This window comes from Narcine bancroftii, chromosome 5 (assembly GCF_036971445.1).
Source record: "Narcine bancroftii isolate sNarBan1 chromosome 5, sNarBan1.hap1, whole genome shotgun sequence".
NCBI lineage: Eukaryota > Metazoa > Chordata > Chondrichthyes > Torpediniformes > Narcinidae > Narcine > Narcine bancroftii.
In genome coordinates this window covers 72,707,264-72,732,601 of record NC_091473.1, presented here as the reverse complement: position 1 = coordinate 72,732,601, position 25,338 = coordinate 72,707,264, and the positions used below count along the sequence as shown (strand labels likewise).

The following is a 25,338-nucleotide window of genomic DNA, read 5'->3' as shown; positions in this document are numbered from 1 at the left end:
GCTACCTGCTCACGATAGTGGACAGATTCACCCGATGGTCGGAAGCCATTCCCATCCTTGATGCCATCACCGACACATGCGCCAGAGCTTTCCTGTACGCCTGTGTCTTCTATTATGGAATCCCAGCACACATAACAAAGAGCCCAATTCACCTCTGCCCTTTGGATCAAACTCTTCAAACTCCTGGGCATCCAACTGCACCGCACCACTGCATACCAACCCAAGTCCAACGGACTAGTCAAGCGTCTTCATCACCATCTTGTTGGCACTAATGGCAAGGTTTTAGAGGCTAAACTGAGTGGATGAACTGCCATAGGTCTTCCTCGGTATACACAAGGCACTTAAGGATGACCTCAAAACCTCCTCAGCAGAGTTAGACTACGGTGAACCCCTTGCAGTCCCAGGCCAGTTTCTCCCTTCACCGCCAAGCCAAGTCTCTGTCACCGCCATCATACTGGAAAGACTGAGAGACAAAGTGGGAACACTCGCGCCATCATTGCCATCGTGACACTGTCATCCACCCTCCAATTACACCACAAATTTAAATTTCTGTGACTATGTGTTTGTTTGCAGGGACAGACACTGGCCACACCTCCAGCATCACTATGAGAGACCCTACAAGGTGCTACAGAGAAATGCATCTACTTTCACTCTCAACATCGGTGGCAGAGAGGAACTTTTCACACTGGACTGCCTAAAACCAGCCTACTTGGACTTATCAGAGCTGGTAAAGGTCCCGCCGCCAGTACGTGGAAGCAGCAGATCTCATCCACGATGTACAGTGAGACCACCAGCACCATTTCTTTTGGGGGGGGGGGGGTTGTGTGGCGGCACACATAAAATTGCAGTGGCGAACCAGCCCTGGTTGTCACGTGCAGTCAGCAGGGCAGCCGCAGCAAAGATGCAAATTTAATGCAGACTGGAAGTATGCATATGTGCTTACATCAGCGTGACGCAAGTTCCGGGACGCAAGGAGCAGGCTCGGAATGGCCTTAAAGGCTGCAGTGCGAACTTCAAAGTAAATCAGTTGTGCCAAATGACCTCACAGGCTGCTGTCTCAGTTCTTTCACTGTGCTCATGTTGCACAACACACTACAGTACAATGTTTAAAATTTTCCTGCAACAATGAGCAATCCTTTATCAAAGAAAGCTGAAGTGTATGAGCAGTTTTTATGGCTATACATAAATTGCAATGAATTTTCTTTGCCATAATAGTTATTTGATTCACTTGCTTTCTACGGTCAATCACACACCACCTGTTGTGTTGTACTTGCCTTTTTCTATATTCGTGTCAGGAAGACTTCTAAGTATTGAAAATTGAGTTCCTGATACACGGATATAAAAAAACCCAGCTAAGAATAATATGTACTCAAATGCCCCTTTGAAAGAGATGTGCAATTCATTCCCATATCCTGACTTTTAATGCATAATCTTTCAAGACATTAAGATCATTTACCTATGCAAGTTTCTGTGGACCCTCCTTACCCTCTTGACATTAAATTTGCAGGTAATATACTCCAGACATTAACAGCCCTGTGTGCAAAGAAGTTCTCATTCCCTTTCCACTTTTTCCATTTATATCTGTTACACCAGTTACTGTAAGATACGAATTCTCCCTTCTTGCTCTTTCAACACCCTTCAAAATTATATATAATTTTAAAAGATGTTCTCTAAAGAAGTGCAATCTCAGCTTTGTTGTTCTTTCCATTTAATCTCTCTCATCTGTACTTTTTTCTTTTCTTTGGCTTGGCTTCGCGGTCGAAGATTTATGGAGAGGTATGTCCACGTCTGCTGCAGGCTCATTGGTGACTGACAAGTCCGATGCGGGACAGGCAGAGACGGTTGCAGCGGTTGCAAGGGAAAATTGGTGGGTTGGGGTTGGGTGTTGGGTTTTTCCTCCTTTGTCTTTTGTCAGTGAGGTGGGCTCTGCGGTCTTCTTCAAAGGAGGTTGCAGCCCGCCGAACTGTGAGGCACCAAGATGCACGGTTGGAGGCGAGATCAGCCCACTGGCGGTGGTCAATGTGGCAGGCACCAAGAGATTTCTTTAAGCAGGCCTTGTACCTCTTCTTTGGTGCACCTCTGTCTCGGTGGCCAGTGGAGAGCTCGCCATATAACACGATCTTGGGAAGGCGATGGACTTCATCTGTACTATCAATTGATAAACTCCCATTGTACCATTACATGCAATTATTCTTTGTGTCAAAAAAATAAATTTGAAGGACAGAGCAGGAATCCTATCAGCTATACTGAAATACAATTAGATTTGAAGTCCAATGCTTTCAATGCTTAGCAGCCTTTCCTTTACTTAAAAATGTGCACGTCAGTGAACGTGGATAAAACGATTTCCACTGTTTTTAGGCAAGTTATTTTCCAGCTGCCCACAACAAATGACAGTATGTTGCATTGAACCTTTCTATAAAAAGGATATTACCATATTGTTCAAATAAAAAATGTTGATTACAACAGAGAAAAATGCAAAATGTCTAGTATAATTGCACTAATTGTGTGCACTATAATTTAAGAAATACATAGCTAGCACATGATTATATTAATGGGGACTGTGATTTACTGAAGTTAGTGGATCACAGAGGAAAATTCCAGCATGAATCTTGTGTAGAATTTTGAAGAAATCACTTCACTATCTTCAAACCAATTTCTTCAGGTTGCATGAGAAGTTTGCAAAGTCAGTGGAAAAAGTCAAGAAACATAGATATTTTAAAACAGCTTGAGGTTGAGAAATTATGAAAAGATTTATTTCTTCTTACCGGAGGTATTACGTTTTGTGGGGGTCTTTGTTCTGGTGCTCGTCCTTCTTCCCGAGCTTTTACTGATTGTAAAATTGCAAATATGTTCTTAGAAAAGTTCTGTGGGGGGGGGGGGGGGGGGGGGGTGGGGGGAAATAAATGTAATCAGTACATTTTTACAAAGTAGACACCAATATTCCATTTTCCATATAAGATTGATGTTCCTGAAGAATATTTCAGAAAAATATTTCAAAAAGCACAACTTAATTATCTTTCAGCATGCTACATATTTCCATCTTCTGTGTACATAAGGAATAGCTTATTGCTTATTCTGACCCAAGTTTTGACTTCAGAGATTTGATCAAAAAGAAAAAAATTGACTTCCAGCTGGCTAATGCATGGAGTAATAGCAGTAGTTAGGTGCTCCTGCTTTATTTTAAAACTTTTCCCCACACCTTTAAATTAAAAGTTTTTATTTTGTTCCTCTAATAATTAATATTGCTATGTACGTCATTATGGCTTCTACAAAAAGTAATCAAAAACAGCAAAGAAGGCATAAAGGATTTTTAACTGCAGATTTCATTTCTGAACTGCTGAACAAACATTCTCGGGATATAATTGCAGCACTTAAAGAGACTTGAAGGGATATCATATCTGCACTTGAAAAGGTTCAACAATCAATTTCAGCAATTGCCACCCATTGGGTAAGTGTGGAGGCTGGTTTGGAGTCAGTTAATGAATGTGTTGATAATCTAGAGACTGTATTCTGAAATGTCTGCTAACACCTCCAAGTTAGCTTTGAAAGTGGTCGATTTGTAGGGTAGAAGTAAGTAGGCGTCGAAATATACAGATCCTGGGCTTAAAAGAAGACACAGAATCCAGCCATCTGACCAACTTCTTTTCCAATTTACTTTTAGAGATTTTTGGAAGGGAGTTCTTTTCTACTAAGCCCAGGCTTAGCTCCAAAACCAGCTTCTGGACGAGAGATTAACTTATCAAGTGCCTCTGATTTGAAACAACTAGAATTAAAATGCTGCTTAACTCTGAAGCCAGTCTTTGATCTATTGAATTGATTCCTCTCCAAACCTTGTTAATGTGTTGCAGCAGGATATCCTTAAAATAAGCCATTTTCAGGTGCATTCTCTGCCAAGAATGTGCCTGCAGAAGCAGATTCAGACTTGTGGAACGGTCGTTCAGATGGCAGTGCTAAAAGCGCAGCGCTGGCCACCTAAAAGGGATAGCTGCTCAGGAGGCGCCTCGGAGCTCACTCAGCTCCTGTCCCTTCAGGATGTCAGGGCTGGGGCAGCAGGCACGGGATGTCAGTGCTAGGGTGGTCGGCATGGGCTGTCAGCATTGGGGCGGCCAGCGCAGGCTGTCAGCACTGAAGTCCCACACCGGGGATTGTCATCTCCTTAGCAGCTACATTCAGATGCCTAGGGTGACTTCAGTGTTCCGCCAATTATCCCTCTCGGAGGAGGGTTGGAAAGTTTTCAGGTGGCCTCCCAACAGCCGCTTAGGTGTAGAATATGTAGCTTTACATTGGGGTATTTTGGCCACCTGAAAGTGCCTATAATGGGCGATTGTCATCTATGGGGGAAGTTGATTGGGTGTTAATTGAGGAAGATTAATTGTGGCAGATACTGGTATGTGCTTTGTCTCAAGTCCCATTTAAATGTACATTGCTTTTAGCAGTCAGAATTTAGAATACTACCCCTACACAGTATATGTGTGTGCGCGTCATACGAGTGAAAATAAGATATATCCAGCTCGTCTGCGGATCACCTACAAGGACAGTAGCAGAGGCACAAAGAGCTTTGAATTACACTTCTTTAACTTCAAGTCTAATAACAATATGAACTATTGTTGCTGCCTGAAGTTCTTCTGTGGTTGAGAATTTTTTTTTCTTTGGTTTTATTTTGACTGGGTGAACCCTGGCTATTTTCTTTTTTGTTTAATTGAGGGGGAATTTTTTTTTTTGCAAATGGTTTAATTACTATGACTTAATTAATTAATGCTGACAGTAATTATCTACTTTGCTTAATCAATTACCTGGTTTATTATTTGGCCGTGAGAAATATTATATGACCATGGGAAAATAGGGTCAGTGTTAAAACAATGTATACGTGTATAGTTTATTCAAAGTGTGGGGAATTTTATATTAATCATATATAGATTCTAGTTCCTTTTTGAGTTGAAAAGTATTAAGTGAATCTTTATATTTTGGGGGGTTTTCTTTTAACTATTAATGTTATGATATTATTTTGATTGATGTCTAGAAGCTTGATGAATTTAATCCATTAATGCATTTTTATTTTTGCTGATAATGGGAAAGAAGAGGTGAACTGTATTTTTCACTTTTGTTGTATTCTTTTATATAGTTCTTCATTTTTTGGGAAAAATTAGTAATAATTAATCTTTAAAAATAAGGAGCTCTACTTGATATCTTCAGCAGAGCATAAGGATTTAAAATGCTTTTTTTTCCAGAGCTTTTTGCTGCTTTGTTTAGCAACTTTCAGTATGGGAAAGCTTGGGAGGGAGGGTGGGTGTGTGGGTATAAAGAGTTGCAAGGTTATTTTGGCTTCAAGTTCAGTACAAGCTGTGTTATCGCACAGATTCAAGGTATCTGCCTGGGGAATGACAACACACATTGCCTCATTATTTTCATACACTAAATAAAACTCATGATTAATCTTAATAGACCTCTCTTGGAATGTGAGATTTTAATGCAAAAGAGTGTTTGTGCATGTCAAGAAACTTGAGGCTGCATTTATTTTTCTTCAAAAAATTCATCAGAAATTGTGATAATGCCAGACACATCAAAGTGGAAAGGACAACAATTCCATTCTTCTTCAGGTCCTAAAGTTAGGGGAGTCTCTATTTTAATTAACGAAAATATTATTTTTAGTCAACATAATATTATAGCAGATAAATATGGTCATTGTATTGTCTTACAAGTAAACTATAAAATAAAATGGTAGGTTTGCTAATGTAAATGCCCCTAACATTGACAATCCAAAATTTTTTTGAAAGAATTTTCTCAGCCCTACTGGAAATATTCACAAGGGTTAGGGCGAGATTTTAATTGTTGGTTAAACACTGTTCTGGGTCATACATCCCCTAAACCTGCCATTCTGAGTAAATCTGCTGCTGTAATTCATTCTTTTTTAACAAATTTTGGTATTTTAGATCTCTGGCCTTTCTTTCATCCTAGTAGTAGAAAGTACTCTTTTATTCTCCAATGTTCATCATACTTACTCTCAGATTGATTATTTTTTCACAATCAGAATTCAGATTTAGAATTAGAATCAGAATTTATTATCATGAACAGGTCATAAAACTTGGTGTTTTGTGGCAGAATCATAATGCAAATATACATATTATAACCATCTTATGATATTATAATAATAATAGGATGCAAAAAGTAAAGCAGTGTCTTTGGTTCATTGACTTAAAAGATAATCAATTGATTTTATTGACCAAATCATGTGAATAACAGGGAATAGTGATATCTGACCATGCTCCTATTTGTTTGTCTTTGAATTTTCCTGATTCTCCTTCTACAATAAGGCACTGGCGTTTTAATTCTGATTTTTTGAAATTTATGGAAGACCAAATTTTTCTTTAATACAAATCCTTCTTCAACAGTTTCTAACTTGATTGTCTGGGATGCTATGAAAGCACATATTTGAGGACAATTATTAATATTATAATATTAAAATGCAATAAACTTCAATTATGTATTGAAAAAGGAATAAGTTGATTATTATACAACGGTGTCAAAGCCGATAATTTACCCCTAGAGCCTGTCATTTTATTTTTCTTTATCCATAACTTCATTAAATGTTTTAGTATAGGCACATTATATTGTTGTAACAAATTTAAATTCCATCTAAACAAAAATTGATGTATTTCAAATTCAGAAATATTTGTCATCTCAATTTTGGCTCAACTAGGAGGCTGTACCAAATCCATCAATGAAGTACTAAATTTAAGTTGGGCTGCTTCATAATAATTTTGAAAATGTGGTAAACATAATCCCCCTAACTCATATTTCCAAGTTAATTTATTCAAAGCTACTCTCGAAAATTTACCCCTCCATAAAAACTCCCTAATCATTTTATTTAAATCTCGAAAAAAAATATTATCAAGTAAATACAGAATAGATTGAAACAAATATTGTATGCGTGGAAAGATATTCATCTTAATTCTATTTATCCTACCCATTAAATTAATAGGTAAATCTTTCCATTTGATCAAATCAGTTTTAATTTTTTTCATTAACAGAACATAATTTAATTTATATAAAGATTGATAATTAACATTCAAAATTATACCCAAATATTTAATTCGATCAGTCCATTTCAAATTAATAATATCCTTATAAACTGAATAATCTCCTTCACTTACCGGTAATATTTCACTTTTTTCCCAATTAACTTTATATCCAGAAAGACATCCATATTGTATTAAACGCAAAAGTGACTGAGCTGGGTTTATTAGATACACCAGTACATCATCAGCAAATAAATTAATCTTATACTTCTTGTCTAAAACTTTCATACCTTGTATGTGTGTATTTTGTCTTATCAATTGTGCTAAAGGTTCAATCACTAACGCAAACAAAGCCGTTGATAAAGGACAACCTTGACAAGTTGATCGAGATAGCTTAAAGGGTTCCGAAATCAAACCATTCGTCAATACTCTAGCTACTGGTTCACTATATAGAGCCCTAATCCAACCAATAAAAAAGGACCAAACTTGAATTTCAACTCTATTAAATGCCTTTTCTGCATCTAGAGATATCACCATCGGATGATCTGAAGATTGTCGAAATCTATTAATCAAACTAATCACGCGCAAAATGTTATCTGAAGCATATCTATTCTTTATAAAACCTGTTTGATCCATTTGAATCAACTTAGGTAAAAATTTAGCCAATCTATTCGCTAATATTTTAGCTATTATTTTATAATCTACATTTAACAATGAAATTGGTCTATATGAAGATACCTTCAAAGGATCTCTATCTTCTTTTGGAATTACTGTAATTAAAGCACTAGAACAAGACTCAGGTAATTCATAATGTTCTCCAACTTGACGTAATACATCCCCAAACACTGTAGATAAATCATCACTAAAAATTTTATAAAATTCAACCGAAAATCCATCATCACCAGGCAATTTACCATTCGGCATTTCCAGCATAGCCATTTTAATTTCCAAATCAGTAAATGGTTCTTCTAACTCCTGTATATCTGCATCCTCTAATATCGGTAAATTCAACTGTGATAAAAAAAAGATCAATCGATCCAGTTTCTTGTTTTCCTTCAGATGTATATAACTTTTTATAAAATGAGTAAAATTCATAATTAATCTCATGAGGTTTATAAGTAATAAGGGAATTCCGTCTAACAGCATTAATAGTCCTCGAAATCTTTTTTCTTTAATTTCCACGCCAGTAACTTATGTGCTTTCTCTCCCTATTCATAATACCTTTGCTTAGTCCTATTAATCACACATTCAAATTGATAAGATTGCAAAGTATTATATTCCAATTTCAACCAAGATAATTCTATTTTCTGATCTTCTGCAGCATTTTTCTGAAATTCCTTTTCTAACTCATCAATCTGTTTCTCTAATTTAAAACTCTAATTTAATTGATTCTTCTTTATTTTAGAAGTATAACTAATTATTTGTCCTCTCGAATAGGCTTTCATAGCATCCCATAATACAAACTTACTTTGAACAGAATTAGAATTTTCTTTCAAAAAAAATTAATTTGTTTTTTCAAAAAATCAATAAATTCCATATTTTTTAACAACATTGTATTAAACCTCCAACGATAGGCCACTTGGATTTTCTCAGAAGTTGCATTTGTAAAATATAACAAAGAATGATCTGAAATCACCCTACTTTTATATTCCGCTTGTTGTATTTTCCCTTGTAAATGTGCCGATACTAAAAAGAAGTCAATCCTTGAAAACGATTCATGTCTAGATGAATAAAAAGAGAAATCTTTCTCTGTCGGATTAAGACGTCTCCAAATATCAACTAAATTAAGATCTTTCATCAATGCTTGAATCTGAATTGCCATCTTGGATTTCTTAACTTTCTTCGGAGATTTATCTAATAAAGGTTCCAAAACACAATTAAAATCACCACCAACTAAAATATTATCATTAGCCTGACCCAAACATAAAAATGCATCTGAAATAAATATTTCATCATCTACATTTGGGGCATAAATATTAAGTAAAGTACAAAATTCACTAAAAATCTTACAATTTAATTTAAGAATACATCCTGCCTTTTCCTCCATTGATTGTAATTCAAAAGATAAATTTTTATGTATCAAAATTGCTACACCTTTAGCCCTAGAATTAAATGAGGAAGAATATACATGCCCAACCCAGTCCGTCTTTAATTTCATACTTTCCTTCACATTCAAATGTGTTTCTTGTAAAAAAGCAACATCAATTTTCATTTTCTTAATATATGCCAAAACTCGCTTACGCTTAGTCGGACTCTTTAATCCTTGAACATTAAAAGTAGGAAACCTCAACTTTGACATATCTACTATTGTTACTAAATACCAATAATATCTTTATATGAAAACTCAAATCAATGTATATAGGCCTTCCAATAGGAAAAAAATTACAAATTAAAAATTAACTAAAATGTAAATAAAAAAATAATAAAGAAAAAAAAGAAAATCCCCCCCCCCCCAAAAAAAACTACCAAAAGGTAGTAATCCCCTAAGCAAAAATTGGGTCTAGGTCACCCACCAGTGGCTGATGACTAGTAAAGAACTTAGAGCATATCTCTCCCTCCCCAGCCAAACAATCAATAATATCAAAATATAATAACAAAAAAAAGCAAGAAAAAAAAATTCTTCTTTTCATCCAAGAGATTCCAATCTCAAAGATCCCATTTCAGAAGAAGTTGGACTCTTTCCATTCCTGTTTTTCCCATTTCTGCCATTTCTTCCGTTTCCAGAACAACCAGATTTTTCTTTAGGAGATAATGGTGGACTACGTCTTTGTCCTCTTATATCTGACAATGAATCAGCAAAAATCATGGCTTCATGATCATTTTCAAAACACCGAAATTGATAGTCTCCATAAAACACCTTCAACACTGCAGGGTAGCTAAAAGTAGACTTATAACCTTTACGCCACAAAACTTCTTTAACTGGATTAAATCGACGTTGACGTTGAATGACCTCTTGACTCAAATCAGGGTAAAAGAAAACTCTGCTATTCTGAATCAATAACGGAGTTTGTCATTGTCTCACATTCTGCACTGCTAGTCAAAGTATTGCTTCTCTGTCCAAATAATTCAAACGTCGAATTATTACCGGTCTCGGTGGTTGACCAGCGGAAGGTGTTCTTCTTAGAGCTCTATGGGCTCTTTCCAGTACCAATCCCCCAGAAACATAATCTTGCCCTAATACTCGCGGGATCCAGTCTTTAAAGAAACGAAGAGGATCTTGTCCTTCTATACCTTCTGGCAAACCAACAATTTTCACATTATTCCTTCTGCTTTGATTCCCCAAGTAGTGTATTTTCCTCTCTAGCTCCTTCTTGTATTCTCCCAATTCTATGACTGATTTTTCAACCTTCAGCACTTTTTCTGTGTTAGAAGCCATTTGTTGTTTACAGTCCAAAAAAGCAGACTGAAATTTTTTTAATTCTTCATAATTCTGCACCCACATGTGACTTAACCATATTTAATTCTGAACTTATACCAGCATTCATTTGAGCCATTTCATTAATTTGAGATGTCAAAGATTTAATAACAGCTTGAACAATATCATTTAATTGCATACACTGTAGGTCAGAAATGGCTGCAACAGGCACGGGTGCATTTCTTTTCATTGATGATGTAATTGCTAATTGCAGTAGCAAAATAAATTCTGAGATGTAGAGTATAGAAACATCTTATCTGCTCGTTTAAGCAAATGCCTCCAAACTCTTCACCCTACAGCAAGACAATAATCCCAAATATTCTGCTAAAGCAACAAAGGAATTTTTCAAAGCTAAAAACTGGAAAATTCTTGAATTTCCAAGTCAGTCACCCGATCCAAATCCAATTGAGCATGCCTTCGACTTGCTGAAGAGAAAACTTTAGAGGACAAGCCCCTGAAACAAGCAGGAGCATCACCAGAGAAAATACCCAGCCGCTGTTGAGGTCTATGAATCACAGAATTCAAGTAGTAATTGCATGCGGGGGATATGCAACAAAATCCCAAACATGGCTACTTTAAAATACATACACCTAAAAAATACATTGCTATGTCTCAAACTAATGATGCCCTGAAATGAGGGGAGTATGTATAAAGTGTGATGTAATTTGACATGGTCAAGCCATAATGTATACAAATAACCTTGAATAAAACCTGGAATATGAACTTTAATCACATGTGAATTGTATGATTACAAATTTGAATTTGTGGAACAAAGGGCAAATAAAGGGAAAAAAGTGTCAATCCCAAATATTATGGAGGGCACTGTTTCAAGGTATAAGAGGAGAACTTTTTCAAGGTAGGCATCCCTCAAAGAGATTTCACAGTGGAGCTGAGAGGAGAACTTCTTCAGGGTAGGCATTGTTTTTTTACTACAATCACAAAGTCTGCACATTTACACATTTCATTGCTTTCAAAATAGAAACCCAGAAACAATGGAGAACAAATTTGAAGTGGACAGCAGCACCAAGAGGGCATCTTTCAGCAGCTCTTAAAGGATGGTGATAGCCTCAAATCCGAACTACTCTGGCTGAAGTTCACATACAGCAGCTTGAACGACATCAATGCCTGTCTGGCTCAAGTCAGAGTAAATAGAAACAAATCTTTCCTAAATAATTTAGGATCATGGTCAAAATACAGAAGCACAATTTCAACTAACAAATCTTTGTTACATTTTAAGTTTACACAACATAAACACAAGAAACATTTCCCTTATGTTTAAAAAAAAGTAAATGCAAGAGTGCATGTTGATATTATTTTATCCCAGGTTTGCAAAGTGACGGGATATGCTCAGTTGGTTGCTTCCATGAAATGGAATTATATATGTGAATATGAAGGGCTCAGAATCAAATTTTAAAGCAAAGTAATAACATTTTGTTGGAAAATCCATGTGCTGCTCAATTATTCCCACAGAACCCACAATTTTCACACTCAGCCAATCAAATCGAATTTACAAAAGCAAATTACATTCAACAGAAATTGGAAATACTCATAACAGTTCTTCAGACACACGAGAGATTCCAGAAGCACAGGAAAAAAAGTGTTGGAGGGATCTAGTGAGTTGAGTGCATCTGGGGGTGGGGAGGAAATGTCAATGTTTAGGCTACAGCCATAGAACTGTGACACTGAAATCTTGTATAATCCACTAAATTGATGGAAATGGTAACCATGGGATAAGCTGGGGGAAGGGGAAGGTATGGAGAAGACAAACTGAAGAATAGCATTAACAATTACAGAATGCAGTGAGAAAGTACTGCAGAGTGTGTAAAAAGAAGCATCAAAGATACTCAATGAGGATGGGAGACAGAGTATTGTAATAGAGGTGGTTTGGGAGGAATTGTTAGAGCAGTTTGCACACACACATTTTAAAAGACAGAATACTTGCAGCACTTTTGCAGTGTTTTTTTGCAAGAGGCAACAAAGTAGTGACAGCAGCTTGCCTGGGAGAGCATGTGATCTTTGCAGGCAGAGGGGAACACTTTTGCTCTCAGAGAGGGAGGGTGTGAAACAGAGAGAGGAATCACAGAAATTATTTCCACAAGGACAAAGCTGGCAAACTTTGGAAGGCTGCCTGGTCAAAGGAAAAGACTGACGGTGTGAAAGGTGACCTGAAAGAAAGAGGATCATCTGGAGAACCCTGAAGGGGGCAAGTTTCATCAGCAAGACTGATTGAGAAGGAATCAGTTGCTGATGTCCTGGAAAAGGAATCTCTCTCTGAAAACCAGCAAGAACCCTCCTGAGTGGTAACCATTTGTCTGTTAAGCACCAAAGACTGGTGAACCTTGTTATTGCCAACTTCTGTGCACAGAACAAGAATTGCCTGCAACCAATGAGATTGGACTGTGATTCAAAGAACTTTTCTAATTTTAAATATATATTACACACACCTATGCTTAGTATTAGAGGGGGATTAAGTAGGTAGGTAGGTTAAGTAACAAGTTAAAGTTTAATTCTGTTTTCTTGTTCAATTATAATTAAAACCCACTTTTGTTTAATTAACCCTGTGTAGTGGTACATATCTATTGCTGCTGGTTTTGGGGGTCCTCTGGAATCTGTAACAACTATGTAAAGAAAATAACATTGTACAGGAAATGGAAATGAAGAGCATGATACTAACATTCCAAGTGATCAGAGTTTCATTAGCTGAGCACATAAGCAAAAATTAGTAGACCTGGATTACAATATGACTGGCCTTCAGTATTTCATTTGATACACACAATCACCTCAACATCAATCTACCATTTTTTACATTTCAGGTAATTGTATACAGTATGTTTCCAATTATCCAAAACGCTAGGGAACAGACATGTATCGGTTACTGCATTTTCCAGATATCTGATCTGCAGCCCAGTTTAAGCAGCATAATACTTGGATTGACCATCACTGATCCCAGCACCTTCCCACTGCCATCCTTGAACCTGCCCAGGCGCCAGAGGTCCCCGTTCAGATCCCAGACACCTCCCCACCGCCGTTGCTGATCCTGGCCAAGCTTTCAGGTAATCAGAAACGTACTGCATTTACTCCCAATCTTTACAATACATTCCTCATTTTAAATATACCAATGGCATTTCTTGAACACATCTGTCAAATGCCTTTTCATGCCAATTTCAGTTTATCCTGCATAATGCTTGCAGTTTCTTCCAACACTTCAATGGTCTGAATAGCCTATTTCTGCTCCTATTTTGGTGGTCTTTTGGTCACCGTCAGGAAGCATGGGACTCCAGTACAAACACAAAATGCTAAACTTCTTGAAGATCAATCTGAATGTGCACAATGTTAACACCCCTTACAATCGAGCAGCAGAGCTCCAAGTTCTTTTGATTACTCATGAGCATCTGTCTACAGAATCTTTGCTAGCATCTTCAATCATTTCAGTGAAAACAATCACTTGCAGGAAGAAAAGCAAGATTGCCACTATTGCACTTTTTCTCCAGATTGAGTATTTCCATCTCCCAAATATAAATATTTAACAATATTTATGTTTTCTACCAGCTCTTAAGTATCACTATTGCTTGTCAACACCTTGAAAACCTTAATAATCTGTAAAGCTGTTTAGAAACAAGCACTTACTAAGTTACATGAAATGGTCTGTAAATAAGATAAGGCCTACCCAGAAACACTACAAATCATAGTTGGTCACCTTAATCACACCTGTCTTAAGAAAACCCTGCTCAATTATAACCAGCACATAACCTGCTGTACTAGAGGTAGCAGCACACTTGATCAATGCTCTACCAATGAAAGTCTATCGTTCTTTCCCAATACTGCATTTTGGCAAGTAGGATCACTTAGTGGTGCTCCTTCTACTTGCATGCAGAGCATATAAAGGAATGGCCCGCGGATCAGGACAGCCAGAAGGCTGTTGCAGGAGGCTAAAGAATGGTTACAGGATTGCCTCAAGTCAATGGATTGGGTGATTTTTTTTTTAAAAAACAGCTGAGGTTCTGAAATGATTACACCAGAACTGTTACAACTTAATGAAACAACTGTGGACAAGCCTTCCCCACCAAATTGATCAGGTTTTTCCCCAACCAGAATCCCTGGATGAACAATAAAATCCACAACCTGCCAGATCAAGTCCAGTCACTAAGAACACTACATAATACACCTATGGAAAGCAACCTCTGAATCAGAATTTATTGTCATGAACATTTTACAAAATTTGTTATTTTGTGGCAGCATTATAGATGAAATATTGCAATCAATTACATTTCAAAATAAATAAATCTGTAAGAAAGTGAGGTAGTACCTGTGGTTAATTGACTATTCAGATATCTCATGGAAGAAGGGAAGAAGCTGCTAGGTTTTAAGACTTCAGTCTCCTGTACCTCCTTCCTGATGGTAGCAGCTTGAAGAGGGAATGGCCTAGGTAGTGAGGGTCCCTGAGGACAGTGCTTTCTTAAAACACTGCCTCTTGTCGATGTCCTCGATACACTGGATGAAATTGCAACTCTGTTCTTTTCTCCTGTCCTGTGCATTGGTGCCTCCATACCAGACAGTGATGCAACCAGTCAGAAAGCTCTCTATGGTACACCCGTAGAAATTTGCAACTGTCTCCTGGGCAAAGTGCAGACATGAATGGAAACAATAGCTGTGGCAGTGCCCAAATGAGGTAACCTACTACAAAACCAAATCCAGTTCAGTAAGAGACAGCAGCCTAATGCCTTTTATGCCCAAGTTTTACAACGAGAACAAGAACTACTGTGCACCCCCACTTCCCTTGATGATCGTTTACTGTCAATATCCAAAGATGTACAGGCTGCCTTCCAGATACTGAATCCAAGCAAAACATCTGGTCCAGCCAAGTATTCAAACCATGTATCGACCAACCTCCTAATGTATTCACATATTCAACATCTCACTTCAACAGGGCGTGGTGCCCACCTGTTTCAAACAGGCTTCAATTGTACTGGTGCCCAAGATGAGTGTGATAATCTGCCTAAATGATTATCAACCAGTGGCACTCACGTCCATAGTGATGAAGATTTTGGTAGGATGGGGTGGAAGCATATCAGCTCCTGTCTGAGCAGCAACATGCATCTGTTCCAATTTGCCTCCCACGCAACAGGTCTACAGCAGATACCATTTCACTGGCTCTACTCAAAACATTGGAATACCTGGACAGCAAAAATGAATACATCAGGATGCTCTTTATTGACTACAATTCAGCATTCTACACCATCATTCCCTCAAAACTAATTAGCAAACTCCAAGGCCTGCACCTCAATAACCCATCAGGCAACTGGATCCTTGATTTCCTCACCTCCAGACTCTAGTCAGTGCAGATTAGCAAGAACATCTCCACAATTTCCATCAACACCGGAGCACCACAGGGTTGCGTATTTGGCCTCCTGTTCGACTCACTTTACACAAATGACTATGTGGCTCACTACTACAACACTATATGCTGACAATACCTCCACTGTGGGCTGTATAAAAAGGGATGATAAATCAGCATGCAGGAGAGAGATTGAAAACTTGGTTGAATTGTGGCCAATGTCACCATGACCAAGGAGCTCATTGTAAACTTTAGGAAAGCAAAAACCAAAGGCGCATAATCCAGTGGCCATTGGGGGAAATCAGAGGTGGAGAGGGTAAGCAACTTCAAATTCCTGTGGATCACTATCTCAGAGGACCTTTCTTCAGATTTCAGATTTATTGTCAGAGTACATACATGACATCACATACAATCTTGAGATACCTATTTCTTGCAGGCACAGCAGAATTACCACTAATTGGTAGTGCAAAAAACTATACACAGCTTATACATATAAACAAATAAACACATAACAAATGTAAACAAAGGGAATAAAAAAAGAAAATCAATAAAGTGCACAAGTAAGAGTCCTTAAATGAGTCTCTGAGTTTGTCGTTGAGGAGTCTGATGGTGGAGGGGCAGCAGTGGTGCGAGTCTTGTGGCACCTATACCTCTTCCCTGATGAGCAGCGAGAACAGAGTGTGTGCTAGGTAGCGTGGGTCCTTGATGATTGCTGCTGCTCTCTGATGTCAGCATTCCCTGCAGTTGTTCGCAATAGTGGGAAGGGTTTGCCTGTGATGTCCTGGGCTGTGTCCACTACCTTTTGGAGGGTTTTACATTCAGGGGTATTGGTGTCCCCATACCAGACTGTTATACAGCCAGTCAGCATACTTTCCACCACACATCTGTAGAAATTTGCCAAGATTTCTGGTCACATACCAAACCTCCGCAACCACCTGAGGAAGTAGAGGTGCTGATGTGCTTTCTTCACAATGCGAGTGGTGTGTTGGGTCCAAGAAAGATCCTCTGAATACCTCTGACGTTTTTCCTGAAGTCAACAATCAGCTCCTTAGTTTTGATGACATTGTGTGCAAGGTTGTTCTTGGTGTGTAGGGGGCCGAGCGACTGCATGGTTAGATGGGCCGAATCGCCACACCAGAGCTGACCCAAGATGACGTGGGCCCCCCTTCACTACCAAGAAGCCCGAGGTTGATGTCATGCGTGGACTAAGGGAACTCTTCACTTCCAAGTGGCGTAGCACCGGCCAAGGAGTGACGCCGCGACACGGTGATGTCACTTCCGAAAGCCGGTGCACACTTCACCGGAAGTAGGTATCCCCTTCAGGCAACCGCAGCTAAAGTAAGCTCCTTCATAGAGAATCCTCCAATGGAGCGCAAGTATGAACAATTGCAGCAGTTCTTCCTCGACTCCCGAGAACTCAGCTGGCATGAGCTTGCAGTTTAAACATGCAGGGCCTTGGCAACAGGAAGCCCTCCAAACTCATGCAGGAGATAGTGGCCCTAACAGATGGACACACAGACGGTTTCCTTTTCAAGGCCCAGTTCCTTTCCAAGCTTCCAGTACACGTCTCCTCAGTGGTTTCTGTCATGGATTTCAGCGCCCGACACCTGGTAGCCAAGGAAGCAGACAGACTTTTCCACACTGCAGAGCTCCATCCACGTGCTGCCCATCTATGCTGTCAGCGCCACTGCCTCAACAATCCTGCCGCTCCCCAGCAGTGGCCACGACACAACCACATCACAACAGGCGATCAGAGAAACAAAACGAATCGTGTTTCTATCACCGCAGATGGGGCCGAAACACTTGGCAGTGCACCCCCCCCCCATGGTCCTACCCCACCGCCAAACCTAACACGGCGACGGGAAACAGGCAAGCCAGCCGCCGATAGTGGCTTCGGCGGTTGGCGCTCTTAAAGGCCTACTCTACCTCAAAGACTAATAGACAAAGAGGGATTTCCTAGTTAATACAGACGCAGAAATTAGCCTTGTCCCACCAATGTATTTCGAGGCTAGACGCAACCCCAAGGGCCTCCACCTCCATCCCGAACTACGGAATCAGCCTGGTCACAATCCACTTCACAGAGACAGTTTTCCAGTGGAAGTGCACAATCGCAGCCATGGGTCAGGCCTTACTCGGAGCAGACTTCCTCCGGTCACACGAACCTTTGGTAGACGTGACGAGATGCCAGTTGGTGAACGCTACCATGTTTTACTCTTTCCCTCTCACCCTGCATTAGTACCCTTTCCTGCTGTTAAGGACTCATGCCCTGGACCGAGATGATTATGCCCACCTATTGGCTAAATACCCGACCTTACCAGCGCCCAACTTTCACAACTCCAAACCGCCACATGGCGTGGAGCACCACATCGAGACCACTAGGCCCCCAGTGCACGCATGGGCCCAGTGCCTCCCACAAGACAAACTCAGCAAGCCAAGGCCGAGTTCGCCACCATGGAGGACCTGAGAATCCTCCGCCATTCAAGCAGCCTCTGGGCTTCCCCACTCCACATGTGCAGAACAGCCCCGCCGGTTGGCACTCATGCAAAGACTACAGGTGGCTGAGCAATGAGACAATCCCAGACAGATATCTCATTCCACACATCCAGGACCACCATGAGGCTACATGGTTTCCACTCTTTTCCAAGGTGGACCACATAAAAAGATACCACCAGATTACAGGTGGCTGAGCAATGAGACAATCCCAGACAGATATCTCATTCCACACATCCAGGACCACCATGAGGCTACATGGTTTCCAGTCTTTTCCAAGGTGGACCACATAAAAAGAAACCACCAGATTCCGGTATACCCAAGCAACGTTCCAAAAACGGCAATCATCACACTTCAGCCTCGTTGAGTTCCTGCGAATGCCCTTCAAACTGAAGTACACAGCCCAGACGTTCCAGGGACGGATGGACATAGTCAGTAGGGGCCTCTACTTAGGCGACATCCTCATTGCCAGCCCCGATGCCAGTACACACATGATGCACCTGATCCTCCTGTTCGACAGACTGGGGCAGTTCAGACTCACGGTGAACCAGCCCAGTGCCAGTTCGGCCTAGAGACAATAGACTTTCTGGGACACTGTATCACCCCAGAGGGAGCTACTCCACTGCCAGACAAGGTAGAGGCCACCCAAAACTTCCCCAAGCCGAGCACGACCAAATGCCTCCAGGAGTTCCTGGGGATGGTAAACTTCTATCATCACTTCCCACCAGGAGGGGCCACCCTCATGCAGCCCCTGTTCAAGCTCAGCGACAAGACGCTCCAGTGGACACTGGACACCACAGAAGCATTCCATACCATGAAGGCGGCAATGGCGAGGGCCACAGTCCTGGCACATAGAGACTCAACCTCCCCCCTGGACCTTACAAATGATACGTCAGACAGCGGGTGGGCACAGTGCTGGAGTAATAGGTTGATGAGCACTGGCGCACCCTTGCTTTCTTCAGTAAACACCTCTGGATGACAGAGCTCAAATACAGCGTGTTCAACCACGAATTGTTGGCCCTGTACCTGGCCATATGGCATTTCAGATGCAATGTTAGAGGGAAGGGTCTTCACTGTCTACACAGACAACAATCCACTAACCTATGCACTCAGCAAGGTTTTGGACCAGTGGACGGCGAGGCAACAGCATCACCTCTCCTACAACTCGGAGAACACCACAGACATTTGCCACGTTACAGATAAGTCCAACATGGTGGCTAATGTGCTGTCTAGACACACGATCACCACAACCTCAGGAGGGTTTGACGTCACCCAGATGGCCAAGGAACAGAAGACACGGACATCCAGGCCTACCAGACTGCCATCACCAGCCTGAAGGTCAGCAACTTCTTCCCCTCACCAAGAGGCCTATCCCTACTGTGCAACATCTCCACAGGGTTTCCCAGACCCACCCTACCCGTGACCTGGCGACAGCGGATTATCGACCAGATCCACAGCTTGTCCTACTCCTCCATGATTTGCCTGTTGTCTGACAAATTCATGTGGCACGTCCTCTGCCCAGACGTGACCCTGTGGGCCAGAACCTGTTTGCAGTCCCAATGTGCCAAGGTACACAGACACACAAAGCCCCACTCCAGATTTTCAAGCTGGCACAGTGCCGGTTCGGGCACGTACATGTTGTTACGAGCCCAGAGGACCACAAAACCCAGCAGCAATAGATATTCACCAAGACAAATAGTTATTTAAACAAAAGTTGCTTTTAATTATCTTTAAACATGAAAACAGAATCACATTTTAACTTATCAATATTGACCTAACTAACCTAAAATAACCCCCTTCTAATTCTAAGCTTTGGTGCTTGAAAGGTTACTGCCCAGGAAGGTTCTTGTCAGTTTTCAGAGAGAGATTTGCTGCTTGCTGGACACCTTTTTCCTTTTAATCAGCTACTTCAATGTCTTGCCGAAGAAACTTGTCCCATCAGGTTTTCCAGATAACCTCTTTCTTTCAGGTCACCACAGAGTTCCTTTTTATTTCTCTTATTTCAAGTGAAACATTAGATAGCCAGTCCTCTCCTTTTGCATGAACCACAAGGGCTTTGACCAGGCTGAACTAAGCACACACATCCCATATTCTGAATGGGGTTTTCCACAAGCTTGCCAGTTTGTCCTGTTCCAGTCCAAGCTGCTGCTGACAGTAAAACTGCAGAACTGATCTCTCAATCTCTGAGAAAAAGCCTGTTTGACTTTCTCTCTGCTTGCAAAACCACATGACCCTTCTAGAAAAGCACATTCCACTCCAGATAGTCTGCAGTTCCGACAAGTTCTTTCATCTGTTGCCTTTTTGTAAACAACAATCCATTAGTGAAGTCTCTTGGGCACTCTCCAAAGCTTTTGCAAAGGCTTTGGTACTGATATGTCTAGCATGAACAGAGTTTCAGTATTTTAAATAAGATCTATTTTAAAGTGTTTGTATGTGACCTACACTAAAAAAAACCTGCCCCAATTTATCTCCCAAGAACATCTATAATCTATCACAACGGAGAAATTGTCAGCCCACTCCCGATGAGCCGGGCATGCGGTACCTGTTCACAACAATTGACCATTTCACTCGCAGGCCGGAGGCCATACCCACATGCAACACAGAGACGTGTGCCAAAGCCTTCTTATCCTCCTGGGTCGTGCAATTTGGAGTACTGACCCCCATCACCTCGGACCAAGGGGCACAGTTCACCTTCTCGCTCTCGACTAACCCAAGTTCTGTGGCAGCCAAGTACACAACACCACATCCTACCACTCTTAAGCAAATTGCTTGGTCGAGCGTTTCCACCGCCACCAGAAGGCTGTCTTGAAACCTCAAATGTGAGGCCAGAAATGGGTGGACAAGCTCCCATGGGTGTTCTTAGGTATCCACACAGCACCGAAGAACCTGCCAGCCACATCTGCAGAGATGGTGCACAGTTTCCCACTCACCATTCCCAAGGACATCCATTTCAATCCCCCCAGCCCACAGTCCAGCGCCTTAGACATCCTCAAGAGGTTGAGGGTGCAAGCGGGTGAATGCCGCCCCGCCACGGTCTTGACACGCCTCACCACTGAGCTACATCCCCGTGGACCTCCAGTTCACCCACTATGTCTTGGTGCAGAGAGGACAACAAGGAACATTTTTACAATGTCCATACGAAGGCTCATTCAAGGTGCTGCAGAGACAGTGTTGTGTTTACTCTGGACATCAACCACCTCAAGGCAGCACACCTGGATTCAGACCTGCCGGCCTGGGCCCCCAGGTCCGGTGCAGAGGCTGACCACCCAGCAGAGACTGTAAGTTAACCTGCTCAGAGGGCAGCAGTGATTTTGAGGGGGGGGGGGGGGTGTGGTGTAGAAGGCCAAGGGATCGCACGGTTAGAAAGGCCAAACCGCTGCACCAGTCAGCCACCCAAGATGGCAAGAGCTCCCTTCACTACTGAGGAGAAGCCCGCAGTTGAAACCTGTGTGGACTAAGGAAGCACCCTGCTTCCAGATGGCGTACCACCGGCTAAGGAGTGGCGCTGCAATGTGTTGATGTCACTTCTGGAAGCCGACACACGCGTCACCGGAAGTAGGTGCCCCCTTTGCGCAACACAATGAATTAAAGCAATAAAATCAGTTTACTGGCTCACCCTCTCACCATGTGGACATCCCTTTATTCCGTAGCTCTTCCGTAGTAGACACTACAGGTGCATCATTCTGTCAAGTTTTTAATCTCCATCCTGTAGGCTGACTCATCCCCTTCCTTTATATAACCCACTACTGTGGTATTGTCAGCAAATTTTTAGATGGTGTTATTGTTATAGTGAGTCACACAGTCGTAAGTGTAAAGTAAGTAGAGCAGGGGGCTAAGAACACAGCCCAGTGGTGCTCTAGTATTGATGGAGATAGTGGGCGAAATGTTCTTGCCCATCTTCACTGATTGTGGCCTGGAGGTGAGGAAGTCCATGATCCAATTAACACCCAGGTCTTCAAGTTTGCTGATGAGTTTTTAGGGGATGACAGTGTTAAATGCTGAACTGTAGTCAATAGAGAGCATCCTGATGTATGCATCTTTACTGCCCAGGTGTCCCAGGGCTTTGTGTAGAACTAGTGAGATGACATCCACCGTAGACTTGTTGCTACAATAGGCAAACTGGAATACCTATCATACAGGAGCTGATATGCTTTATCACCAGCCTTTCAAAACACTTCTTCACTGTTGATGTTAGTGCTACTGGTAATAGTTATTAAGGCAGGTCACTACACTCTTCTTGGGCATTGGTATGATTGATGCCTGTTTGAAACAGGTAGGAACCACGCCCTGCTGGAGTTAACTATTCACGAAATTCGTGAACACATTGGTAAGTTTGTCACCACAGATGTTTAATATTCGGCCAGCAACATCATCCTCAGAAATGGGCAAGATGGGATCATCAAGGGACGTGGAGGTGCGGAGGGATGGTTCTTCGCTGTTACTGTCAAATCAGGAGTAGAAGGTATTGAACTCCTCTGGGAGCGAAGCTTTGCCGCCTGCTACTCCACCAGATTTAGTTTTATAACAAGTTATGACATTTAGGCCCTGCCACAGCTGTCAGGTGTCCCTTGTTGTTTCCATTTTCATCCAGAATCTCCACTTTGCCCGGGAGATAGCTTATTGCAGGTCATACCTGCTCCAATTATACTGATCTGGATCTGCGGACTTAAAATGCCTGTGATCTGGCTCTCAACAGGTTCAGGATTTCATTGATCATCCAGACTCATCCACAGATGTTTTGATAATCTCCCCATTTCTTTTGGCTCCATACATAGCTGATCACTCTGATCTTCAAGAGGCCCAATTATTTCCCTATACTATCCTTTCAATCTTAACATACCTGTTAAAGCCCTCAGGATTTTCCATCACCTTGTCTGTCAAATCAACCTTACATCATCTTTTAGCCATCCAGATTTCCTCTTAAGCTTTTTCTTGCATTTTTATGCTTAACTACCTCATTTCTTCCTTGTTGCCATTGTCTGCAAAATACCCCTCTCTTCTTCTTAACCAAATTCCCAATATCTCTCAAAAACCAAGGTTCTCTATGCTTATTAACTGTGCCTTCAATCCTTAGAGGAACAGACAAACTCTGTACTCTCAAAATTTCACCTTTGAAGCCCTCCCACTCACCAAGCACATCCTTGCCAGTAAACAACCTGGCCCAATTCACACTTTCTAGATCCTTTCTCATTTTCTCAAAATTACCTTTATTCCAACCTCGAATCTCAATCCAAGGACCAGACCTATCCTCATCTGTAGCTATTTTGAAACTGATGGCATTATAATCACTAGACCCAAACTGTTTCCTAGAAACCTGTTTCTGTCACCTGTCCTGTCTCGTTCCCTAATAGATCTAGTATTGCACTCTCTCCAGTGGTTACCTTAATAAATGGATTTGGAAAACTTTCCTGAACACATTTGACAAATTAAGCCATACATGCCCTGTTACAGTATGGGAGTCCCAATCAATATGCTTAAAGTTAAAATCACCTCCTATCGTAAATTTATGTTCCCTGCAGCTGTCTGTCATCTCCTCCAATTCTCTCTAACTATTGGGTGGTCTATAATACAACCCCATGAACATAGTCACACCATTCCTGTTCCTCAACTCTAGCCTCAGTAGACGAGCCCTCAAGTCTGCTATGACATTTTCCCTGACTCGCAATGCCAATGCTCCCCCATTCATCCCTCCGGTTCTATCACGTCTGAATCAATGACAATGAGCTGCCAGTCCTGCAACCAAGTTTCATAATTGGCCAGTGTCATAACTCCAATTGCCAATCCAGGTTCTAAGCACATCTTCCTTTCCTACAATACTCCTTCCATTGAAATCAACTCACCTCGACACATTCTTCCTACCACACATAACCCTTTGATTCTGTCTTTGAATGCAGTCTTCACAACCTTTTTCTACCCCTACTCCACTATCTGCTCTAGCACTCTAGTTCCCATCCTCCAGCAAATCTAGTTTAAACCCGCAGGAGAAGGAACTAGCAATCCTTCCCACAAAGATATTAGTCCCTCTCCATTTCAGATGCAAATCATCCCATGTTCAGGCCCCATCTTCCCTGGAAGAGAGCCCAATAATCCATAAATCTGAAGCCCTCCCTCCTGCACCATTTATTATGCTGCATGATACTCCTTTTCTAACCTCACTAGCACATAGCACATGCAGCAATTCTGAGATCACAACTGTAAAGGTCCTATCCTTCACCTTGGTACTAAACTCCCTGAACTCTTTGCAGGACTTCATGACCCTTCCTACCCACGTGATTGGCCCTACAGGGTCCACAACATGGCTGCTCAACCTCCCACTTGAGAAAGCCATGAACTCAATCTTAGAGACATCTCAGACCCTGACACCTGGAAAGCAACATTTCATCTGAGATTTTCAATCTCTTTCACAGAACCTCATATCTGTTCCCCTTCCTATCAAATCTCCTATCACTACGGCTTGCCTCTTCTCCACCCTTCTGTTCTTAGTTACATGGCCAGGCTTCATGTCAGATACCTGACTACTGTAGCTTATCCCTGGTCGGTCTTCCCTCTCAGCAGTACCCAAACAGTATCCCTGTTATTGAGGGGAACAGCCACAAGAGGTACCCTGCACTGAATGCCTGCTCCTTTTGCTCTCCTGTCACCCAGCTGTTTCAGGGGGGCAGCTACTTATGAGGCTACAAAATCATCAAGAAGTACATTAACTCAGTAACTGGCTATATTAGCAGGTGCATCGAGGATTTCCCTGAAATTAAATGCATCACAATCAGGGCTAACCAGAAACCATGGTTGGATGCAGAGGTCTGTGCACTCCTCAGAGCTCATGATGCTGACTTCAGGATAGGAGTCAAGATTGCACTAAGATCAGCCGTACAATCCTGAATGCAAAGCATGGCTACACACATAAGATCCAAGTCAGCTATGCAACACCAGCAGCACGAGGCGCACGTGGCAAGGAATCAAGATCATAACAGACAGCAAGACAACCTTGCAAGTCAAAGACAATGACACATCCCTTTCAGACAGACTGAACACTTTCTGGCATTGCACTTTGGCAAGTTAAACCAGGGGATGGCCCTGGAGAG

General features: G+C 41.4%; 1 protein-coding gene across 1 annotated transcript in view; it reads right to left on the bottom strand.

Moving 5' to 3' along the window:
- The window catches only part of cdc73 (cell division cycle 73, Paf1/RNA polymerase II complex component, homolog (S. cerevisiae)), a 328,288-nt gene that overhangs the window by 243,222 nt on the left and 59,728 nt on the right, over positions 1-25,338 (bottom strand). The window contains exon 8 of the mRNA XM_069937837.1: positions 2,766-2,864. Coding sequence (XP_069793938.1) covers positions 2,766-2,864 — 99 coding nt within the window. The remainder of the gene's footprint in view (positions 1-2,765; positions 2,865-25,338) is intronic.